The sequence below is a fragment of the Glandiceps talaboti genome, chromosome 8 (genome assembly GCF_964340395.1).
Source record: "Glandiceps talaboti chromosome 8, keGlaTala1.1, whole genome shotgun sequence".
NCBI lineage: Eukaryota > Metazoa > Hemichordata > Enteropneusta > Spengelidae > Glandiceps > Glandiceps talaboti.
Window position 1 is genome coordinate 13,746,270 of NC_135556.1, and position 21,862 is coordinate 13,768,131.

The window sequence follows — 21,862 nt, forward strand, 5'->3', positions numbered from 1 at the left end:
ATTATATTCATTCTTCCCTGGATGACATTAATTGGGTCTCATACACAGAAAATACACTCCCGCCAAAGATATTAGGTAAATTTGCTACTCAGCTGATACACCGGTCTTCATACTTTTCCCTGATTGGTCAATAGCCTCATTTGTAACTGTCAGTCGAAATTTAACGCCCACGCCGGAGTACAAATTCATATATAAAGAGCTTCCAAATAAAATGTTGACCTTTGAACTTGACCTATGTGTTTAAGATCGAATAGCAAAAATGTTTCAACTGTCTTCATACACCGCTTACGTGCATGCCCAATCCCTACCGTATCTTAAAAGATCTATACACATATGTCAGGTACATTTGTCCACATTTGCACATCAAATTGTTTCATGACCTTCGCGATACTGGCCGAACAGCAGCCATATTCATTCATTTGAGAGTGTAGCGTGCACCTATTTTATAAGTTCTTCGGCGACATTGACCGTTGATCGTAACCTCTGTGTTCAAGGTCAAATAGCCAAAATTGTTCACAAAATTCACACTGTGTATATGTATACAACGGAATTTAGAATCGTTTATCTCGTGTCTATGAAACATCTAATATTATTTCTAAGGATATCTCAGTACACAAACATTAAGTAACTCATTACAAACATGTACAAGCAGTTAATTTAATGTATAACTATTTTCATAACTTTTTGTCAACACAAATTTAGAAAAATGTGGGCAAACAGCAACATAAAACTATAACCTTCTTATTACAATACCTATAGCACGGGTATTTGTGGTGTTATGCAGTTCAATGTGAGATTTAACAAAGTAACACAAATGTGCGGAATCATGTGCAACTCTCTGTGATATATATTCCAGGCTAAATTGTCAATGTTTTAGATGTAAAAAGCACAATCATCAATCCAAGATTTCACCTATGATGTTGAGATGTGGATTTTTGAGAATGAAAACTGTTGACTCTTTAAACATCAGTTAAACTATGTTGTGTTTCCTGATATATACCTCGAATGTAAAATACTAAAAATATATCAATTTCATCTGCTTGAAATGATACATACAATTAATAGTGTCATTTGTTTTAATATATAACTGTCAATTCATGAATAATACTAATCAAGTATTAAAAGTTTGCTTTCTTATTTGAGGAATAGTGCCTAAATGAAAGGGGTCGCATGTTTGTAATGAGACAGGAGAGTATAGAGGTTGGGTATCCCCATCCATAGTTGTATAATTTGAAACATTACAGAAATTCATGATCATTCAATTCAAGGTATCAAAATGACATTCACACTTATATTGTTTGTATACTTGGAATAAAAGTTACCTGTAGAGATGTTTTGTCTTCGAAAGTGACTGCACTTCGAGCGGTTTTTTACAAAAATGTATCTCTCCCAACACCAAAATTTGCCCTTCAAACCACTTAAAAATGACCAAGCCTTAACATTGTCACTTATCGTTTACATTCAAGATGATAACGTTGTGGTTGTAATTGCACATGATTCCAATTACAAAGATTCAACCTGCACTCTGTCATCGTGGGCTCGATTTAAAGTATCCTCACAGTTTATAGGAGAATATATGAATGGACCGAATGGATACGTATTTTCCTGGAAGAAGAATCCAGAAAAATGTCACAAAGAAAAGATATTACAACTTATAAAAAAGGCTCGTCCTGATATGGAATCAAAGATCATTGGCATGTACAAGTAGGTAGAAACCATTTATCGAGTATGTATAAATATTGATTCATGTGTTTTATCTTATTTCATAGCTCCGCTGTCAGCGAAAGCTAAAAGCGTAGCTTTCAGTATAGGTGGGTATAGAGTATAGAGTATAAGTGAATCATAGGTGTCCGTCAACTTCTTTTATTTTCATCATCTTCTCCGAAAGTAACAGTCAGAATTCTTCGATATTTGGTGTGCATGTTCCCTGGGGGAGGCTATTCATATTTGTTCATGCCAAGTTGATTTGTGTCATTTCCATTTTTTTATGATCTTTTTCTTCAAAAGTGATATTTTCATCATCTCCTCAAATACTATTCGTTAGGTTGCTTTGATATCTGGTGTGTTGATGCGCAGAGGGTAGCTTACTCAGATTTTTTAATTTCAAGTCAGCACATCTTCTTTTCTATTTTTGATGATTTTTTGTAATTAAAAAAAAAAGATTAATATGTTAATGAGCATTATGGCAGACGCCATATTGGAAATCAGTCCACGAGACTTTAAGTAAACTGCCACTTTTCAAAAGACACTATTGACGTCAAACAAGCAATGTAATATGTGCTATAGTCATAATACTACGCATCGCATTTGGCAAGTAAAAATAATTCAAATAATTTCAACTTTAATTTGGCTTCAGACTTTGCATTATGTTTTTTGTATCTTTTCCCGTTTCACATGTAAATTTGAAAAGGTTCTCTCTGGTCATGTCAGTGATCATACCAAGACTTCTTTGAGTACGAGTGAGGTGAGGCATGTTGAGGTATTTTGTTGAGAATTATAATTATTGCAAAATGTTAAGTACAAGGTTTAAATACAATGGAATGATGACAAAAAATTGACAGGTGCCGGTCACGAGACACTCCGTAAATTAAAATATCAGACGATGTTATGTCTACTACAAGTTGACTGTTGTTGACTTGGTAAATTTGTTAGAAAATTGAAATTCGAATTGCCTCAAAATTATATTATTTTTTTTTAGATCCCTAGTTTATTTCATTCATCATTAAAATTTTCCAGGGTTAAAGCTGTAACGAAAAACACTGGAATTATTTAGCGCCAACCTCAAAACTCTTTTTTTTCTTCTTTTCTTTGTGTGCATTTCCCAGTCATTATTTTTCTGAGATTTTGTGTAATGTTTCAGTAGATTTTTTTTATAAAATGATGACTATGGTAAAAAAGTACAATATATTACCAACTTACTGTAAAATGTGTTTTATAGTGAGACATCATATGAAACCACTAACCACTTTATTAAAACAAAACTGCATAGTGAAGAGCTGAACAACTGAGCCACTTCTACATGTTACCAAAATAAAAAATAAAAAGAACAGAGCTATTCTGACCAATAGGTGGTTTGTATTTATTTTATTTTATTTTATTTATTATTTTGATAATTTCAAGTCTCATTTTCTTTCTGTTTTGAAGTCGTCTGTAAATTCGACTAGTTGTAGGTCCTTTCGATATTTCAAATAGAGGAATGAGCGAATAAATGAAACAATTATAACTAACCACTAACTAACTCGATAACTAAGTTTTCAGTCACAACAATATTATCTAGCTAAATGAATATCGGTTAGATAGATAGGTAGGTAGGTAGGTAGGTAGATAGATAGATAGATAGATAGATAGATAGATAGATAGATAGATAGATAGATAGATAGATAGATAGATAGATAGATAGATAGATAGATAGATAGATGGGTGGATGGGTGGATGGGTTTGGGAGGGTGGGCGGGCAGGCGGGCGGGTGGGCGGTTAGATGGATGGATGGATGGATGATGATGGATGATGATGAAAGATGGCTGGATATATAGATAGATATATCTATTAGATAGATATTTATCTTCTTGTTTCACAGAGAAAGGGAGTATGTGGAGCCAAAGAAAGTCGAAACGAAGATAAAGGCTAGACGTAGACCATTGTCCTCAAAGGCCAAAGGTGAATCAAGCGATGAGTCAACATACAATGATGAGCGAGACCAGGTAAGTTATATTAAGTGTCAGTGACAAAGGATAATCATCCATAAGGAAGAACACACTGTCACAAATTCAGTATGCTTTTGTTCTTTTGAGTCACACAAGTACAAATAAATGAGCCACATGTCTTTCATGTCTCAGATAACTGTATATTTTTTCAAATGAAATTCACTCATTATATTATTCTCCTTGTAAAACATCATGACACTGTTCTCTATGTATCATAGACAGAAAAAGAGGTTACCGTAGAAGCTAAGAGAATTTCAGAAGAAGCAAAGAGAAATCATCACGATGTATCGACAAGAAATGAGTAAGTATGTTTTAGGGATTCTTATTAACAGCGCAGGCGTGTTGAAACTGTTAGTATAGTAACCACCCAATAATGTACTGATAAGCCAGTGCTCTAGGTATGAAAATAAACAAGTATGTAAAACAATGTTTTCTTTGTTAAAACTTCACCGATATTTTCGGTCTTACACAAGATACCTTCATCAGGGATCTAAGAATGGACAAATGGAATTCATCAATTATCGACAGGAAATGTGTAAGTATAATTTAGGGAATATGTTGTTCATGGTTCCAAGAATCAATAGGACAGTACAATACAGTTAGTTTGGAACGGTAAATTGGAAACGAATGCGACATTTCGGTCCGTCGGCTATGGACCTTGATCAAGCAATGATTTAATTGTTCAGCGTTAATGTTTGTCTGAACTGGTGGAATAATATGTCCATAAATTGATATATAACGGAGCATTCTACCTGCAGACTCACGGAGCAGACATGGGGTCGCCAGTCTCGCCCATAGTAGCGAACCTATATAATGGAGTATTTTGATGATCGTGTCCTTTCTACAGCCCCCAATCCGCCATCATTGTGGCTACGTTATGTGGATTACATTTTCGTCAAACCAGATGAAGATACAGTGGACTCGCTGACCAATCATATCAACAGTATCGACCCACATATCCAATTCATCATGGAACCAGAAACCAATAGTAATTTAACATTCCTTGACCTCTGTGTGAACATGACGGATAACAATACCACCAAAATAACCATCTACAGGAAGCCAACACACATCGACCAATGTCTCAATTTCTAGTCCCACCACCCTCTGGTACACAAGAGATATGCAGTACGCACGTTGACCAACCAGGCCCTTCAATATGTAACTACGAAGGAAGACCAAAGAGCTGAACTGCAACATATCCAGAATTCGTTCAGGGCCAATGACTATAAAGACCCTCAACATACCACCAAGAATTACCAAACCAACTGTCAGTAAGTCAAACGATCCCCCATCTATTGCCAGCCCATGGGACTACCTTATCTACAGGGACTCTCTGAACAACTGTTCAAAGTTTTCCAGTCTCACAGCGTTAATTTGTACCACCCGCCAAAGAACACCCTGCGCACATTGCTAGTGCACCTCAAGGACAAAACACCGAAAGAACAACTCTGTGGCACCGACATTAGGGAGTACAAACACCCCCTCAGTATCCGATTCAGAGAGCACACAAAGAGGGATAGGACCGGAGTTGGGGACAACTGTAACAAGACCGGCCACAATGTCCTGGGATAACGCCATGGTTTTAGCCACATAACAGGATTGGTTAAAACGTGAAGTAAAGGAAGCTATCTACATCAGACAGAGGAGACCCATCACGAACAGGGACCTGAGATACCAACTACCATCAATTCATGAACATATTATTTCGCCAGTTCAGAGATAAACATTAACGCTGAATAATTGGTCCGTAGTAGGCGGATCGAAACGTTGCATTCGTTTCCAATTTAGGGACCGGTCAGTTTCTTCGGCCTGGGGGGAGGGGGCGGTGGATTAGTAGGGGGTCATCCTGTTTTAGAAATTGGCAGTGGGGGGGGGTCATGCTGTTTTGAAAATTGTGGATAGGGGGTCATTGTGTTTTAGGTTGTAGTGGAAGAAAAAAATCCTTTCTACAATGGCATATACCCTTGTCTGAAATGTGGTACATGTCAATATTTGTTCTTCTCTCTGTTTCTTACATGAATTCTTTAATATTGCTTATTAGTTCAAACATAACTATACATATTCACATACATGTTCCGGTATTACCTAGCTACCACACTAGTTACAGAACATGTCATGTAAATGCTTGGCTGTTTCACAATCAATGCTTCACTTATTTTGCAGTTTGGGGCAAAAGTGAACTTGAAGGTTTCGTAATGGTAATCTTCATAGATAGTTTATAAATGAAGTTAATCTAAATAGTTCTACTCGTCATGTTATTGACACTACAAATCACCACATCTCATCAGATTCCAGTTTCTATTATACACTAGGTATATGGCCACCTTAAGTTCCCTAACATACCGATGACTTTATTATACATGCAATATTAATGGCCCTATGATAATGTTACGTGTCCATTTTATGTGATATGGGAAACTAATTGAAAACATGCATTTACGTTACATTAGCTTTTCGAAGCTTGGAAATATTACCTCAAAGGTTATGAATAACCTAAACATTGCCTTAGTATCTCTAGCAAAAAAACTCCAGATCTGCCAGGGGGGGAACCCAAAGGACTCCCTCACCCCTAGAGATCACTCATGCATTAAACCAACAATCAGATGCACCGACAACCTTTTTACTGTCATAATGGTATTAAACTTTTCTTAAATATGTTCACCCTATTCTAATTTGAGATAATATTGTCTTTTCAAGATGTGAAATGTTTGCCAAGATAGTCTTAAATTGCCTTAAATTCCGAATCTCTCCTACCTATGATACTATCATTAGACGTGCTGACCTTTACTACATGTATATAATGATGCCATACAAATTTTTAAGACCATATTTCAATCCTTAGTGTAAGTTATAAAGAATAGTTTCTGATAGTTGCTGTCTTGTAAAGTATGGATTGAGTTATTGATTGAAAGGGTCTGAATAGCCTAAAATACTGGCTTTAAGAGTAAAAATCCTCCAGGGCTTCTAGAGGGAGACCCCTCAGATCCCCAACATGAGGTGGACATATCCCAGTCTCAAGCTCTTCCCCTCATCCTGTCAAGATGATATCAAAGTATATTTCAAAAGTATTTCAACCCTATGTAGTAGCTTTTTACATGTTGGTGTTGTCTTGCAAGGCTTGGTAATTATTGTCTGAAAGGGTCTGAATAGTCTCAAAATTGACTTTTCAGAGTAAAAAACCTCCAGGGCTTCTAGGGGGAGACCCCTATGCCCCCACATGAGGTGTACACGTCCCAGTCTCAATATATTCCCCCTACCTCTTACTGTCAAGATCCTATCAAACTATATTTGAAAAAAAATGTCAACCCTATGTGGTTGTTTTTTACATGTTGAGTAGAGCTTGAAAATTATTTTCTGAAAATGTCTGAATAGTTTTAACACTGACTTTTCAGAGTTAAAAACCTCCTGAGCTTCTAGGGGAGACCTCCTAGGACCCCCCCCCCCCCATAAGAGATGTACATATTCCCTTCTCAAGCTTTCCCCCCACCTTTCACTGTCAAGATGCTATTAAACTCCTTTTCGAATATATTTACCCTGTATAGTCAATAATTATAATTATGACAGTGTTAACCCGGGATCTTATAAAGTAGATTGAAGACAGTCAAGCAGTCCACACTTAGTCACGATCAAAAAATACCTGTCATGAGAATATTACATATATATATATATATATATATATATATATATATATATATATATATATATATATATATATATACATATATATATATATATATGTTGAGGGTAGAAGAAAATCAAGTCGGGTTTTTCGTCTCTACAAGCCTGTTTCGTGAGTAAATCACTCGAGTGATTTACTCACGAAACAGGCTTGTAGAGACGAAAAACCCGACTTGATTTTCTTCTACCCTCAACATATACTCCGCTCTGCGTGCAGACGTATCGAGCACTGTACTACGGACTAATCTTACCACTGACTTCCTATATATATATATATATATATATATATATATATATATATATATATATATATATATATATATATATATATATATATATATATATAACACTCGGTGAGTATCAATCTGCTAAGACAGTGATCTATACCGCAGTGGCAGAGCGTAATAGCAAAACTATATATATATATATATATATATATATATATATATATATATATATATATATATATATATATATATATATATATATATATATATATATATATATGGGTGTCTGGTCGTTTCGCCCCATAACCAGTTCGCCCCATTGCCAGTTCGCACCTACTTAGTCGTTTCGCCCCAGCGGTTTGGTCGTTTCGCCCCATGTGGTAAACAATGGTTATGGGTTAGAATACGCAGTTTTGAGACAGTGCTTTCCCACGATCGAAACATTACGGCCACATTCGTAAAACAAATTACGGTATTTTTTCAGTTTACTACGTAGTATCTCCTGTTGCTAAACCAAGTAATGATGAAAACCACTGACATGTGCCGTGTTTATAGGTCAACTTGAAGTTGAAGTAGAACTTTAGTCCATGAGTACGGTCGATCATTCCGACTTTTTTGCAATTTTCATTACATGTACATGTAACTTGTCTTTTAATTTCATGATATCGCCCTATTCTGAAGCAAGTTTGTTTGAAGTTTTACCGACCATTTACAATGGTTTCGGGGTTTTGAGAACGATGCCGAGTTTGTATGAATTTTTATGTCATGTCGTCGTAGTTTAGTCGATTGATAGACAGCTGTCATAGCTTTTTCTATTCGTTGTAATCATTCACACTCCATTGACATTGGCCATGATGGACAAACATGTGTCTATGTCAAGAATATAGAATGACTACTGTTACGTCTTTGTGGCCTTGTCGGATCGTTCTCACGTCTTTAGAAACATTGTAGCAAACAATTGAATGACGACAGCAGACTAACTAGCGGCGAGGTTGTTTTCTTGAAAAAAGGGAACGCGCATGTGTAAAGAGACACAGGCAACCCCCAGTTCTATTGAGACTCTCACACGCTCATTAACGATTGCATATGACATGACAAAAGACAATGCACTGGGGCAGTATTTCTAATGGGCTTTAGTACCTCCATGTTCTAATGGTGTAAGGTAACATTCATCATTCAAATTTGCCACAGCAAACACAGTGGAAGTTCTCATGATCAAAGTTTGAAGTATAAACACCGCGATGATGTCGGCACAGCTCCCTCCCATTCAATAAGGGACCGCATGCGCGTTCCCTTTTTCAAGAAAAAAGGGATGTTTTTTAAAACAAGCTCTCTAGACTTTCAAAACAGGGGGCACTTTTTCATTAGATCCAAGAGAGGTAATTATAACACAACATTCTAATAGTAATACCGCATACCATATATAATATCTATGCGCATATACCCATGACCTTGTCATTTACCCGCCGTGGTAGGGGGTATGTACTGCGCCTACAGCCACAGGTATAGGGTATGTATCGTCCAGAAAACCCCTTGGTTGGGGGTTGGGTCATTATTCATTGTATTCAATGGTTTGACTAACTACGGCCAGTCTTCGGCGGTCTAAGATCTTACTTCAATCTTTGTTACTTGTATGTGCTTCGATCATAGACAAAATGTCTATGCTGCAATTAACTTTTTTCTTTCAACAACCTCGCCGCTAGTTAGTCTGTTGTCGTCATTCAATTGTTTGCTACAATGTTTCTAAAGACGTGAGAACTATCCGACAAGGCCACAAAGACGTAATAGTAGTCATTCTATATTCTTGACATAGACACATGTTTGTCCATCACGGCCAATGTCAATGGAGTGTGAATGATTACAACGAATAGAAAAAGCTATGACAGCTGTCTATCAATCGACTAAACTACGACGACATGACATAAAAATTCATACAAACTCGGCATCGTTCGCAAAAACCCGAAACCATTGTAAATGGTCGGTAAAACTTCAAGCAAACTTGCTTCAGAATAGGGCGATATCATGAAATTAAAAGACAAGTTACATGTACATGTAATGAAAATTGCAAAAGAGTCGGAATGATCGACCGTACTCATGGACTAAGGTTCTACTTCAACTTCAAGTTGACCTATAAACACGGCACGTGTCAGTGGTTTTCATCATTACTTGGTTTAGTAACAGGAGATACTACGTAGTAAACTGAAAAAAATACCGTAATTTGTTTTACGAATGTGGCCGTAATGTTTCGATCGTGGGAAAGCACTGTCTCAAAACTGCGTATTCTAACCCATAACTATTGTTTACCACATGGGGCGAAACGACCAAACCTATGGGGCGAAACGACCAAACCGCTGGGGCGAAACGACTAAGTAGGTGCGAACTGGCAATGGGGCGAACTGGTTATGGGGCGAAACGACCAGACACCCATATATATATATATATATATATATATATATATATATATATACATAAAAATGAAAGAAGACGAGTCTGATATTACATTGTGGAATTACACTACGGTCCGTTTCACCAGAAGGATCGTCGGGTCGACGACCCTTCTGGGGAAACGGTCCGTAGTGTAATTCCACAATGTATATATCAGACTCGTCTTCTTTCATTTTTATGTATGATAGCTCTCCAAGGTGATCGAGCACTCTACTTGGCGAAAGAAGAATGAAATTATATATATATATATATATATATATATATATATATATATATATATATATATATATATATAGTTTTGGTAGTACTGGAACTCTTTCTTGGTTGTAACTCGGAGTTTCACGCATTGTACGATCATCAATGATCGCACAATGCGTGCACTCTGCCACTGCGGTATAGAGCAATGTTTTAGCAGATTGATACTCACCGAGTTATATATAATTATATATATATATATATATATATATATATATATATATATATGTGTGTGTGTGTGTGTGTGTGTGTGTGTGTGGGTGGGTGGGGGTCAACATGTTTTAGAATTAAGTGATAGGGGGTCAGACTGTTTTGGTTTTACGGATAGGGGGGTCAATGAGTTTTTGTCGGCCCCATTTAAGAATCCACCGCCCCCTACCCCCAGGCTTGAGAAACTGACCAGTCCCTTACCGTTCTGAAGTATCTATATTGTACTGTCCTATATATTAGGGATTCTTATTATTAGTGCAGACGTGTTGAAACTTTTAGTATATTAACCACCAGATAATGAACTAAGCCAGTACTGCAGGTATGAAGATAAACAAGCATGTAAAACAACTTGAATGTTTCCTTTGTTAAAACTTCACCAACGTTTTCGGCCCCACACAAGGGATCTTCATCAGGGATCTAAGAATGGACTAAAAACAACTGAACCAATGTTAAAAAATAACAAAATTAGCATGTAACCATACAAACCAGAGAAAAGGGGTAGATAAAAAGCAGGGAAACTAGTCGGGAGTATAAACGAAATACTATAAATACAGTTATTTTAGCACAACTGTGTAGTTTGTATGTGTTTTTTCTTTAAAGGAAATGTTTTGATGCACCATAACTTTACTGTTGGCATGGATGTACATAATCTTCATTACAACCAATAAAAAAATAAAAAATATAAATATTTTGTTTTGTTTTATTTTGTTTTGTTTTCTCTTATTTTATTTTATTTTTTTATGTTATTGTATTTTTTTTTCATTTCTTTGATATTTAAGTCATTTTTATTCACAGGTCCTGTCGATATACCAAATAGAGGAATGACCAAATAAATGAAACAATTATAAAAACCACTAAGTTTTCAGTTAACATGAATAGATAGATAGATAGATAGATAGATAGATAGATAGATAGATAGATAGATAGATAGATAGATAGATAGATAGATAGATAGATAGATACTATAAAACGGACGGACATACATACAGACAGACAGTCATGTCGACAGGCGGATAGATAGACAGACACATCTATTAAATAGATTCTGAACTGTGTATTTATATATCTTTTTGATCATAATATTGCTTATCGTCTTGTTTCAAACAGAGAAAGGGAGTGTACGGAGTTAAAGAATGTAGAAGATACGAAGATAGAAGATAGTAAACCATCATTGTCAAGGGCTAAAGGTGAAACAAGTGATATATCAACACGCAATAAAGAGCATAAAGTCCAGGTAAGCTCATGAGGACAAAACAGATGAGGACAAAAAGACAGTGTCACAAATTCAGTATGCTTTTGTACTTGTGTGTCACATAAGGGAGCACTCGTTTTTTACGGGGAGGGGGGGGGGGGGTCGGTGGAATTTGAGGTATGAATTAAATGTAAAAAGCAACCCCCCTAAAAATTACTTTTCTAAAATTTGACCCCCCCCCCTAAATCCATCAATTGTAAAATGTGACCCCCCCCCCTATAAAAAATTTTCACTTGATTTATAATAGATTTATGAAACACTTGACTTATATGAGTGTTTGTTCGACATATCACATAATGGACCATGCAGTTTTGAAAACAAACTTGCTAGGCTAGAAGGGTTATTGGCGGTTTGCAAGTCCCGAACCAAATCAGAGAAACTGGAGGGATTGATTGCAATTCTACTTTCTCTGACATCCTGTGAAGATGGAGCTGAGCCTAGTGGTTTCATGGAATTTAATGAGGCGTACCAATGTGTGTGAGGGCATTGCTAGCCTGTGAGAAGAGCAGAAGCCAGATTTATGATCTTGGTAAGTTCATACTCTCTATAGCAAAATAATTTTTCAGAAAAATATTATTTGCTGTATATATTTGGAAACCACAGAATTTATAAATACTGTATACACAATATAAAAGCAAACTTTGAAAAAATTGAGAATGTACATGTGGGTGTCAATGCAGCTATATTATAAATGCTAGCAATCGTAACGTTTTACCATGAGGGTTCGCTGTCAATCATATTTTGTAATACAAATTATAGATCATTTCAGCGTAATTGTGTTAAATTTGTGTGACACAATAGCAGATATTTTAGATGTAATGTTTTCCATTCATACAATTAACATTTTAAGTTTTTGTTGTGTACCCTTTTGGGAATATCTTACAATTTAAGTGTAACTCATCAAACCAAGATAGTCACAAGTATAAACCTTTGGTCAAGTTTTGTACAAGAGAGCATCAAATTTTGTGTGTGTGATCTGCCAAAAGGGTTCAATAGGTTAACTTTCAATCTACATGACATTATACAGGATGAAGCAGATATACTTGGCAGGAAGAGGCTTTCATATTGTCAGTACATACTTCCATTTTCCCATTTTCCTTTTGATGTTTGACAATAAATTGAATAATGCAGTTTTCATTTCAAAATTAAAGGAAAAAACAATAAACAATTGTTACACGTATGATGCACCTACATCTACCAAAGATAACAGTGCAATACATGTACATAGAATGTCCAGCAGAGGGAAAGTGTGGACACAAAATGAACATTGACACCGTGCAATACCATGTACATATGTGATGCAAGTAGGTTAATCATCCTTCTGTCATGTTGTATCTGTACATGTATCTATGATTGTCCAACAGATGTTCAAATACAAGTATTCACATTTTTGATCAAATTTCCCTAGGCATATTCTATACACAAATGACAAAAATATTGGCCTTTGTATTTCAATAACTTTTTTCTTTTTTTTTATGAATTGCAGGCTTGAAACCACAAGATGCTGTAAATACATTATCTAAAGTACGAGAGGCTAGCAGAGAAACTAGAAATGCAAAAATTGCAGCTGAAGACATGGTAAATTTGAGATTGAGGAGAAAGGCTGATATGATTCAAGAGGAGATTAAAAGGACTGAAGAGCAGCTTCAGAAGAAGAAAGACATCATTCCATACAAATCTGTTGTAAAAATTGACCCCCCCCCCCAAACCATTGGATATAAAATTTGACCCCCCCTAAAAACTGCTTTGTAAAAGTCAACCCCCCCCCCGAATTCCACCGACGACCCCCCCCCCCTCCCCGTAAAAAACGAATGCTCCCTAAGTGCAAATCATTCTGTGATTTTATGGCGCATTTTGACACACACTTTAAAAGTCAAACAGCTGACGGTTGCAGAGATGGTTACATTTCTTTAATGTCACAGATAGCTGTATATTTTACAAATGGAATTCACACACTATATTATTGACCTAGTAAAACACCATGATAACACTTTTCTTTATTTATCATAGACCGACAAAGAGGCCACTGTGAAAGATAAGAGCATTGCAGAAGAAGCCAGGGAAATTCATCATGTATCTACAGAAAATGAGTAAGTGTATAGTAGGGATACTTAATTTTTCAAGTCCCAGTGAAAGTTTAGTAGTTGTCAAAAATGATGTTCAAATGCCCTATTCTCGGCAGAGGAAAGCTTCCCATCCTCGAAATTTACAGGTATATAACGGTGAAATTTCACATGTACTAGCATTTTACCGGCAATTTTGAAGATCGCACTTGTAGACGAAATATTCTGACTGACATACTAGTGTGACTTCAATGTGTCAAAACATATGAAGACAGACCACGTTGTAGGTGTTAGTCCTGATTGACACTGCCTGGGTTTTACATGACAATGGACGACCATTCACATAAGCAGTGTACACAAATTTGTTGGGTTTTATTTGTTGTTGACAATGTACAGACTATGTCGCAAGCCTTCGATTTTGACACAATTTGCCCTTTTGGTTTTTCATTGGCTACTCCCGTTTCCCAGTAGACAGACATTGGTGATTTTAAAGATTTTAGTTCAACGTCTGATTTCGCTTTGGAAAATCTGATAGCCAAACAACATTTTCACTATAGTTCCGATCGCGATCGAGTTACTGCTACTGCTTAGTAAAAATGTGGCGTCGGTGTTAAAGCCAACCTATGATAACACTCACAAATGCCCAAAGATGATCGGAACAATTGGTGGACGGATCAGGAATGCCTCGGCTAACGATATGAGAAACCAAGCTAAATATATTTATATTTTGATTGACGGCGACACTGGTGGAGCTGTGCAGGAGTGTGAAATAGTCTACATGCGACGAGTAGACAAACCGACTTGTAAACTCGTGGTGACTTTATTTAGTGGCAGAGAAGGAAGTTCAACTAAACACGCACATGCCGATAATGGTGTGAGTGTGACAAAACTAAATGTGACAAAGTTGATGAAAGTTGGAACAGAAACTTATTGGATTTGGAGCAGATCGAAACTGGAACGTATACACTTTACACAGGGACGAAGTAGGGCAATAATACCGTATCACTTCACTACATATTAAAATGGTTAACCTGTTACGATGCTCACCATAAAGTATGTGTAATTTTCTGATGCGTAATAGTAATGTTATGATGATTGGAATTTCGGTTATTATTTGCCATAGAAACGGGTGTACATATCCCGGGTATGTAGGGTATCACGAAAGCTGAGTGACGTCGAGGATGGCAAGTTTTCCTGTGCTGAGAATAGGCGGTGGGCATTTGAACAACATTTTTGACAAATAACTTTCACTGGGACTTGAAAAATCACAGATATAGAGCTACATTTCTTGCATAAATCATGACGTTGCAATACTGCCCTTACGGAAGGCATTCAGTTTAAATCTGGTTAGATAATATTTTTAACGCGAGTCTTTCGATTGCTACATTTAAGAATTCCATGCAGGCAAATTGTACCACGTGGATGTATGTGGTATGCATGCCAATGCTTGACGTACTATATAGTAGCATTTCCGTATAGCTAATAAATGACACTCAAAGACTGTGAATAATGATTCGCCATGATATTTTTCTCATAGTTAATTGCAATTGGAAATTAAATCGAGGACGCGTTTCGCCGAAAGGTGGAATGTTCGATTGACCTAGTAGTAGTAGTAGACGTGTGAAATTATTCAGTTATGTGATATGAACCCATTAAATTTTTAAAGAGCAGATTCCTTAGCAAATGCACATTCCTTGATATTGTTATATTTTTAAAATACTTATTCGCAGTGATGTTTTTCTTGATTACAGGGTTTTGGATGAAAGGGCGATGCAAACCTATACGTCAAAGTACAATGATGAGGAAGAAGTGTATCAATATAATGCACAGATGGTAGGTTCTCTTAAAGGTGATTCAAAATGCTCACATTCACTATCGCTAATTTGCTAGACGACATTTTTGTGAAATACATTTTGGTTTGAAAACTTTTAAAAAGCGTTTGCAAACACCTTAAAATGACCCTTTTTCAGTCAGTTCCCTTCGGATTTACTTCGAGAGTTTTCGGGTATTTCCGGTCCCACCTACACCACGGGATTTTATGACGTCATAAGGAGTAATGGTTACGAGCACTAAGCCCGTGACGAGCGAAGTCAACAGGTGAATAAAACTCAACAGCATTGTGAAATGAATACATTGTTGGGGGTTGTAATAGACATCAGTAAACAAAAACTACAGTCTACATGTCTTATTAACCAACATTTACCGATATTTACTCACACTTTCTCACTAATTGTCAGTGTCTGTGGGTATAAATGCTAAAATATTATGTCCCCATATTATGGCAAAATAAATCAAAACGGCTGGACTACTGAGATATACATAAACACTTGTAATGTCGCGTGTTTCACATTTATTGACTTTTATTTATCTGATTTTTTATTATTTGCCGACAAGAAGCATTACGATGCCGTTGTGACGCGTTGACGGCATCCTGGGCTGAGGACGACATATATTTAGCCCAATCGTATTCGCATCGCCTTTTGAACGGCACATTTAACAACAAAGTAAACATATTTCATCTCGAATAAATATACTAGTTACTAGAATACTAATCGGAAACTTCGAGAAGGCGTATCGGGACATGTGCGACAATATATTTGTTGGTCCCATAATACACTAATTGATTCGATTTGCTCCGAGCATATGGAAGTACGCTCCGAGTCATTGCATCGTGTAAATGGAACTGTGACCGACCTAATTTTGTTGTCCATATATAAAATGAGAGTGACCTGTAAATGTTTCACAGTTTTCGTTGTGGTCTTGTATTGTCACATGTTTGGCTTGTGAACACAAGTTTACGTCTATTTTTTTCGGCCAGGGCTGTCTAGGGCGCAATACTCTAGTCCGAGTCTGAGACCCATGTAAAACCTCAGAAACTCGCATTCGGATCGGACTGAAAAGAAGTACAAGTAGGTCTCATCGACTTGTTGGGAATTCGAATTATTGCTTGTCTTTATCACTGTATACAGGTGATTATTATATATCGGTAGGTGGGTATTGTTGTCAAGTTTTGTGCAGTCACCGCGGCCGCGGCAGTAAGCTTATACTAGGATAGTTCCGCCGATCAAAGCTGAAGCAGTGTATGTACGTATGGAATCGCGAGAGCACATTTGTGTCGGGTTGAATTTATCAACGTGTTGATATAATCCATATTTATCAATTAGATATATTGTAAAATTCTTCAAGTCGTACAGAAATAACGTCTCTAACTTCAAAACAAACCCTGAGAAATTGGACCGGACGTGGCTAAGTATCTAGTTGCAGGCTTTTTTTCATAACCATGTGCTGGGGTCACGACCTTGATTGCCGACGTCAATATTGTCCAATTATATTTAATATCATGAACACATTGCGATATTTGATTTGTTGGTTTCCTAAACTGTTTACTTCGAATACCATGACTCGTTACAAAATTCTTCTAATGAATATTAAATAGGCTCGTTGTATGAAGTGATATCGCAACAAGGGAAACCATACAAGTTTTCTTCCAGACGAGTTGCTAAAGTCATGTAAATGACAACACGAAACTCACGAAATTTCCTCAATTCTTTACAATTTTATTGCTGATAATATGGGTAATCTAATAGCTAGTATATTTATTCGTGATAAATATGTTTACTTTGTTAAATGCGCCGTTCAAAAGGCGACATCAGCGAGTATAGTATTAGTGGGCTAAAATATGCTGTCGACGCCATACATGTCGAAGATATTGTAATCATGGTAATGCTTCTCCTCGGCAAATGATAAAAAAATCAGATAGATAAATTGAAATATACGCGACCGACATCACAAGTGTTTATGTATATCTAGTCTAGTCGTTTTCATTTATTTTGCCATAATATGGGGAGATAATATTTTAGCATTTATTATACCCACAGACACTGACAATTAGTGAGAAAGTGTGATGAGTAAATAGCGGTAAATGTTGGTTAATAAGACATGTAGAGTGTAGTTTTTGTTTACTGATGTCTATTACAACCACTACCAATGTATTTTTTCACAATACTGTTGAGTTTTATTCACCTAGTGACTACGCTCGTCATAGGCTTAGTGCTAACTATTACTCTACATTGACGTCATAAAATCCTGTGGTCTAGGTGGGACCGGAAATACCCGAAAACTCTCGAAGTAAATCCGAAGGAAACTGACTGAAAAGGGTCATTTTAAGGTGTTTGCAGACACTTTTTAAAAGTTTTAAAACCAGAATGTATTTCACAAAAATGTCGTCTAGCAAATTAGCGATAGTGAATGTGAGCATTTTGAATCACCTTTAACTCTTCATACGTGTACCATCACACAGGTATACTAGCCGTCAATTTTACAAAGAAAACAGATCAGATACACAAAAAGGTCATGTTAACATTTCCTTTACTCATCACAGACAGAACAAGAAGCAATTGAAAGAGCTGAGGGAATTTCTGAAGTGGAACATTAGTAAGTTTTAAATTCTGCTACATCGGTTACATCGGGTTGTGTTTGCTCTTCTGGCACTGGACCAGTTAAGTGTGCAGAGTCTAGGTTTGAAATGTAGTCAAATGTCCATCTAAAATGAAGAGTATCTGTGGTTACCTCATGTCCATAATAAACAGAGGAGTCATTTTTACCTTCCGTAAGGGACACTTATAATTTAGGAAAGAAAAGTATACATACATACATACATACATACATACATACATACATACATACATACATACATACATATATACATACATACATACATACATACATACATAGTTAGTTAGTTAGTTAGTTATCAGACACCTGATGATCGCAATATGCGTGAAACTCCGAGTTACACCCAAGAAAGAGTTCCAGTACTACCAAAACTATATATATATATATATATATATATACTAATTCAGTGTAAAGAGGCAAGTCATAAACTGAAGGAAAAGCGCTCAATACTGCGAAGTAGAGCTGTGTTTACACAAAATACACAAGTTATGGTACGGAGCCGTTACTCAGAGTTTCACGCTTGAATGCGATCTTCGGACGACTAAATTTTAACGGAAATTCAAGTGATGGAATTCGAACTCGCAGAAAAACTGGTACCCGGATATGGTGCGCGTTGAGGTTTGACATGGTGGAATGAAAGAATGTATATGTTTTCATGGCGGCACTTTGAAATCAGTTGTGATCGTTTATTAAGGAGTCCCAATTTATTTGCACTGATGACAAGCATCTTCTCTGTAAGACACAGGTTGCACCTTTTTGTTGCATTAGAGTAGGCGGCTGCATGGGCAATGATAGCCCACTTGATGGAATACTGGTGGCTCGACTCCTTTATTTTCCAGACACACTTTGAAAGTTCGGTACAATTTCCATATTTGTTATTGGCGAAAGAACACTTGTGCTTGCCGTAACGCGTTTTGAAGCTGTTTTCCGTTGAGCCAATGTAGGATTTGGTATCTCTGTTGTTTATTTTGACCTGGGCCCTGTAGACGATATTATCTGATTGGCATTTCCCATCAAGCGGGCAAGTTGATTTATTACGACAGTTGCACGTCCCTATGGGAGCTTCATTTCCGCGTTTAAGGATCATAGTATTGTGGGCTTTGATGATGGAAGCCATGTTATTCATACAACTGTAGCTCACTTTCACATTCCCCTTGTTGAAAATGTTATGTAACTTGTGCTACTTAGGGAAGTGACGGCCAGGAAGTTGGAGGAAAATTCTCCCGACGTTATTGCTTACGTTTTGACTGTATGGGGGATTAAACCAGATGACATTACGTTTCCTATTTCTCCGTCTCTTGATGGTGTCAATTCTATCTGTGTAAGCAAGGTTGTCTTTATAGCCACTTGCTTTGAGTGCGTCATCATAGAGGGGTGCTGCCTGGTTGAAAACATTATGATTACATGAGATGTCACACAGTCTTCTATTTATGGCTGCTGGGAGATGCTTGATGATATAACCGGTGGGTGATTTGACTGTGAATTGATGTAGACTGGGTTGTCGTTTGGTTTTCTGTATGGGTAATATTTCCCACTGGAAAGGTCTAATACGATATCGAGGTAATTTACAATTTTCAGGTTAGCTTCAATGGTTACTTTCAGACCGATGTCATTGAAGATCTTTGTGATATTTTTCTTTATCCGTTCTGCCTTGTTACCCGATATTTTGTGGAAAACAGCTAAACCGTCATCCCTGTATAGACCTACATGGTTTTTAGAGTACTGCGATGCAATAGTACTTAGGATGTAGGAACCCACTAGTTCGCAAATCTCGGCTCCATCATAACTTCCCATACTCACGTCAAACATATCTTTGTTGTCTCTTTTAACCCATGGAATGTTATCATCAAATAGGAGAGATTTCCTGCCGTGCATACATTTCTGTATCATGATCTGAGATATCAACATGTTGTTTCGCGAAGCTTAATGCATTACGTAAGATATTTTCTGTACAGTTATAGATGGATAAAAATTAACGATGTCGAAGATGATGAACGTACAATTAGGTTTGTCTGGTAATTTGGTAAACCAATCAATCACAGATGCCGTATTTTTCCACTGATTTACCCCAGTGGAAGACCTGATCTTGGCATTTATTCTATCAAGAATTATTTTACTCACTCTACCCATTTCGCTCTTTGTAGGATTGATCAATCTGCAGGTAGGGTTGTTGGCGAAGTTGTCTTTATGATCTTTGAGAGTGATGTCCTGTGTCTTACAGAGATGTTTATCATCAGTGCAAATAAATTGGGACTCCTTAATAAACGATCAGAACTGATTTCAACGATCAGAACTCACACTCACACACACACACACACACACACACACATATATATATATATATATATATATGTGTGTGTGTGTGTGTGTGTGTGTGTGTGTGTGTGTGTGTGTGTGTTTGTGTGTGGGTGTGAGTGTGTCTGTCTGTCTGTCTGTCTGTCTGCCTGTATGTGTGTCATCGTTTGTTTTCTCACATTCAACCTAAATTTGGTGCGCATGTTCTTTAGGGTACTGGCTAAATCTAATTAAAATCTGATGTAGTGTATTTTATTTTCTGTAATTAGGCTATATCTTAAGAATGCATACCGCAAACTCAACATCATTTAGTATATTTATTAATGAAGTCCATATGAAGCTTAAGTTTGATAATGTAGCCTTTGCTTTTAATGAATCATTTGCATAATTAATAAATTTCAGTTATTAGGCTAAATCTTAAGAATACATGTTTCAAATTCCATATAATTTGCTACATCAACCATGACAATGTACACATCATCTAAAGCTTTGTGATGTAGCTTTACGCTTTAATGGCTCATTTGCATAACTGACGATTTTTAGTAATTACGGTATATCTTGGCAATGCACTCTTCAAATTCAGAATAATTTCGTACATACTTCAAACATAACTAAATGCATATGGCCTGTTGCATTTCAACAATTATCATGTGTACGAATGGAAATCCAAAAAGTTTGCCTTTACAGAAGGCATTTATCTGTTAAATATTGTTGTACTTGTTTCTCAAAATGAGTGTCAGTAAGACTGTAAAAAGTTTTAAAATGAGCTTTTTTTATTCGAATTATAAGATGTCCTCACAGTAATGCACGCGCGTGTAAACCTCTTGAACTTGAATATTTTGATTTCTTGTCTTTACCTTCAGTATTGGGATCTTTTAAACGGTTCTTGGTGTGGGGGTGGGCTCAAAAACCCACATATTTAAGTCTGGTTGAAGTTTCTTCCCAGGAAATGTTTAGGAACTTACAAGTAAGTCTTGTTAGCAATTTAAGTTTCTCTCTTAAAGCTCGAAGAAACTTCATCCTAGCCTCAGATTTGTCGCAAGCCCTATTTTCCACTGAACTGAATTATTCGTCCTTCTTATTCCACACTTCACGTAGTTAAATTAAAATTTGACATTTATGTCGTGTCATCTAAAATTACAGTAAAAACAGAATTTGAAAGAAATAAAGAAAAGTATGGAAACCACAGAACAATGAATTTAATACGAATGTTTGAGCTTGTGACTTTTTGGAAATCTCTCATCTGAAAATATTAATGTTGTAATTTATAACTAC

At 36.6% G+C, this 21,862-nt stretch overlaps 1 protein-coding gene across 3 annotated transcripts in view; it reads left to right on the forward strand.

Annotated features, from left to right (window-relative positions):
- Positions 1–21,862, forward strand: part of LOC144438936 (uncharacterized) — a 106,045-nt gene that overhangs the window by 72,377 nt on the left and 11,806 nt on the right. For all 3 annotated transcript variants that reach the window (XM_078128163.1, XM_078128165.1, XM_078128164.1), the window contains 7 exons: positions 1,467–1,704; positions 3,578–3,701; positions 3,923–4,005; positions 11,630–11,756; positions 13,785–13,864; positions 15,589–15,670; positions 18,219–18,271. In XM_078128163.1, coding sequence (XP_077984289.1) covers positions 1,467–1,704; positions 3,578–3,701; positions 3,923–4,005; positions 11,630–11,756; positions 13,785–13,864; positions 15,589–15,670; positions 18,219–18,271 — 787 coding nt within the window. The remainder of the gene's footprint in view (positions 1–1,466; positions 1,705–3,577; positions 3,702–3,922; positions 4,006–11,629; positions 11,757–13,784; positions 13,865–15,588; positions 15,671–18,218; positions 18,272–21,862) is intronic.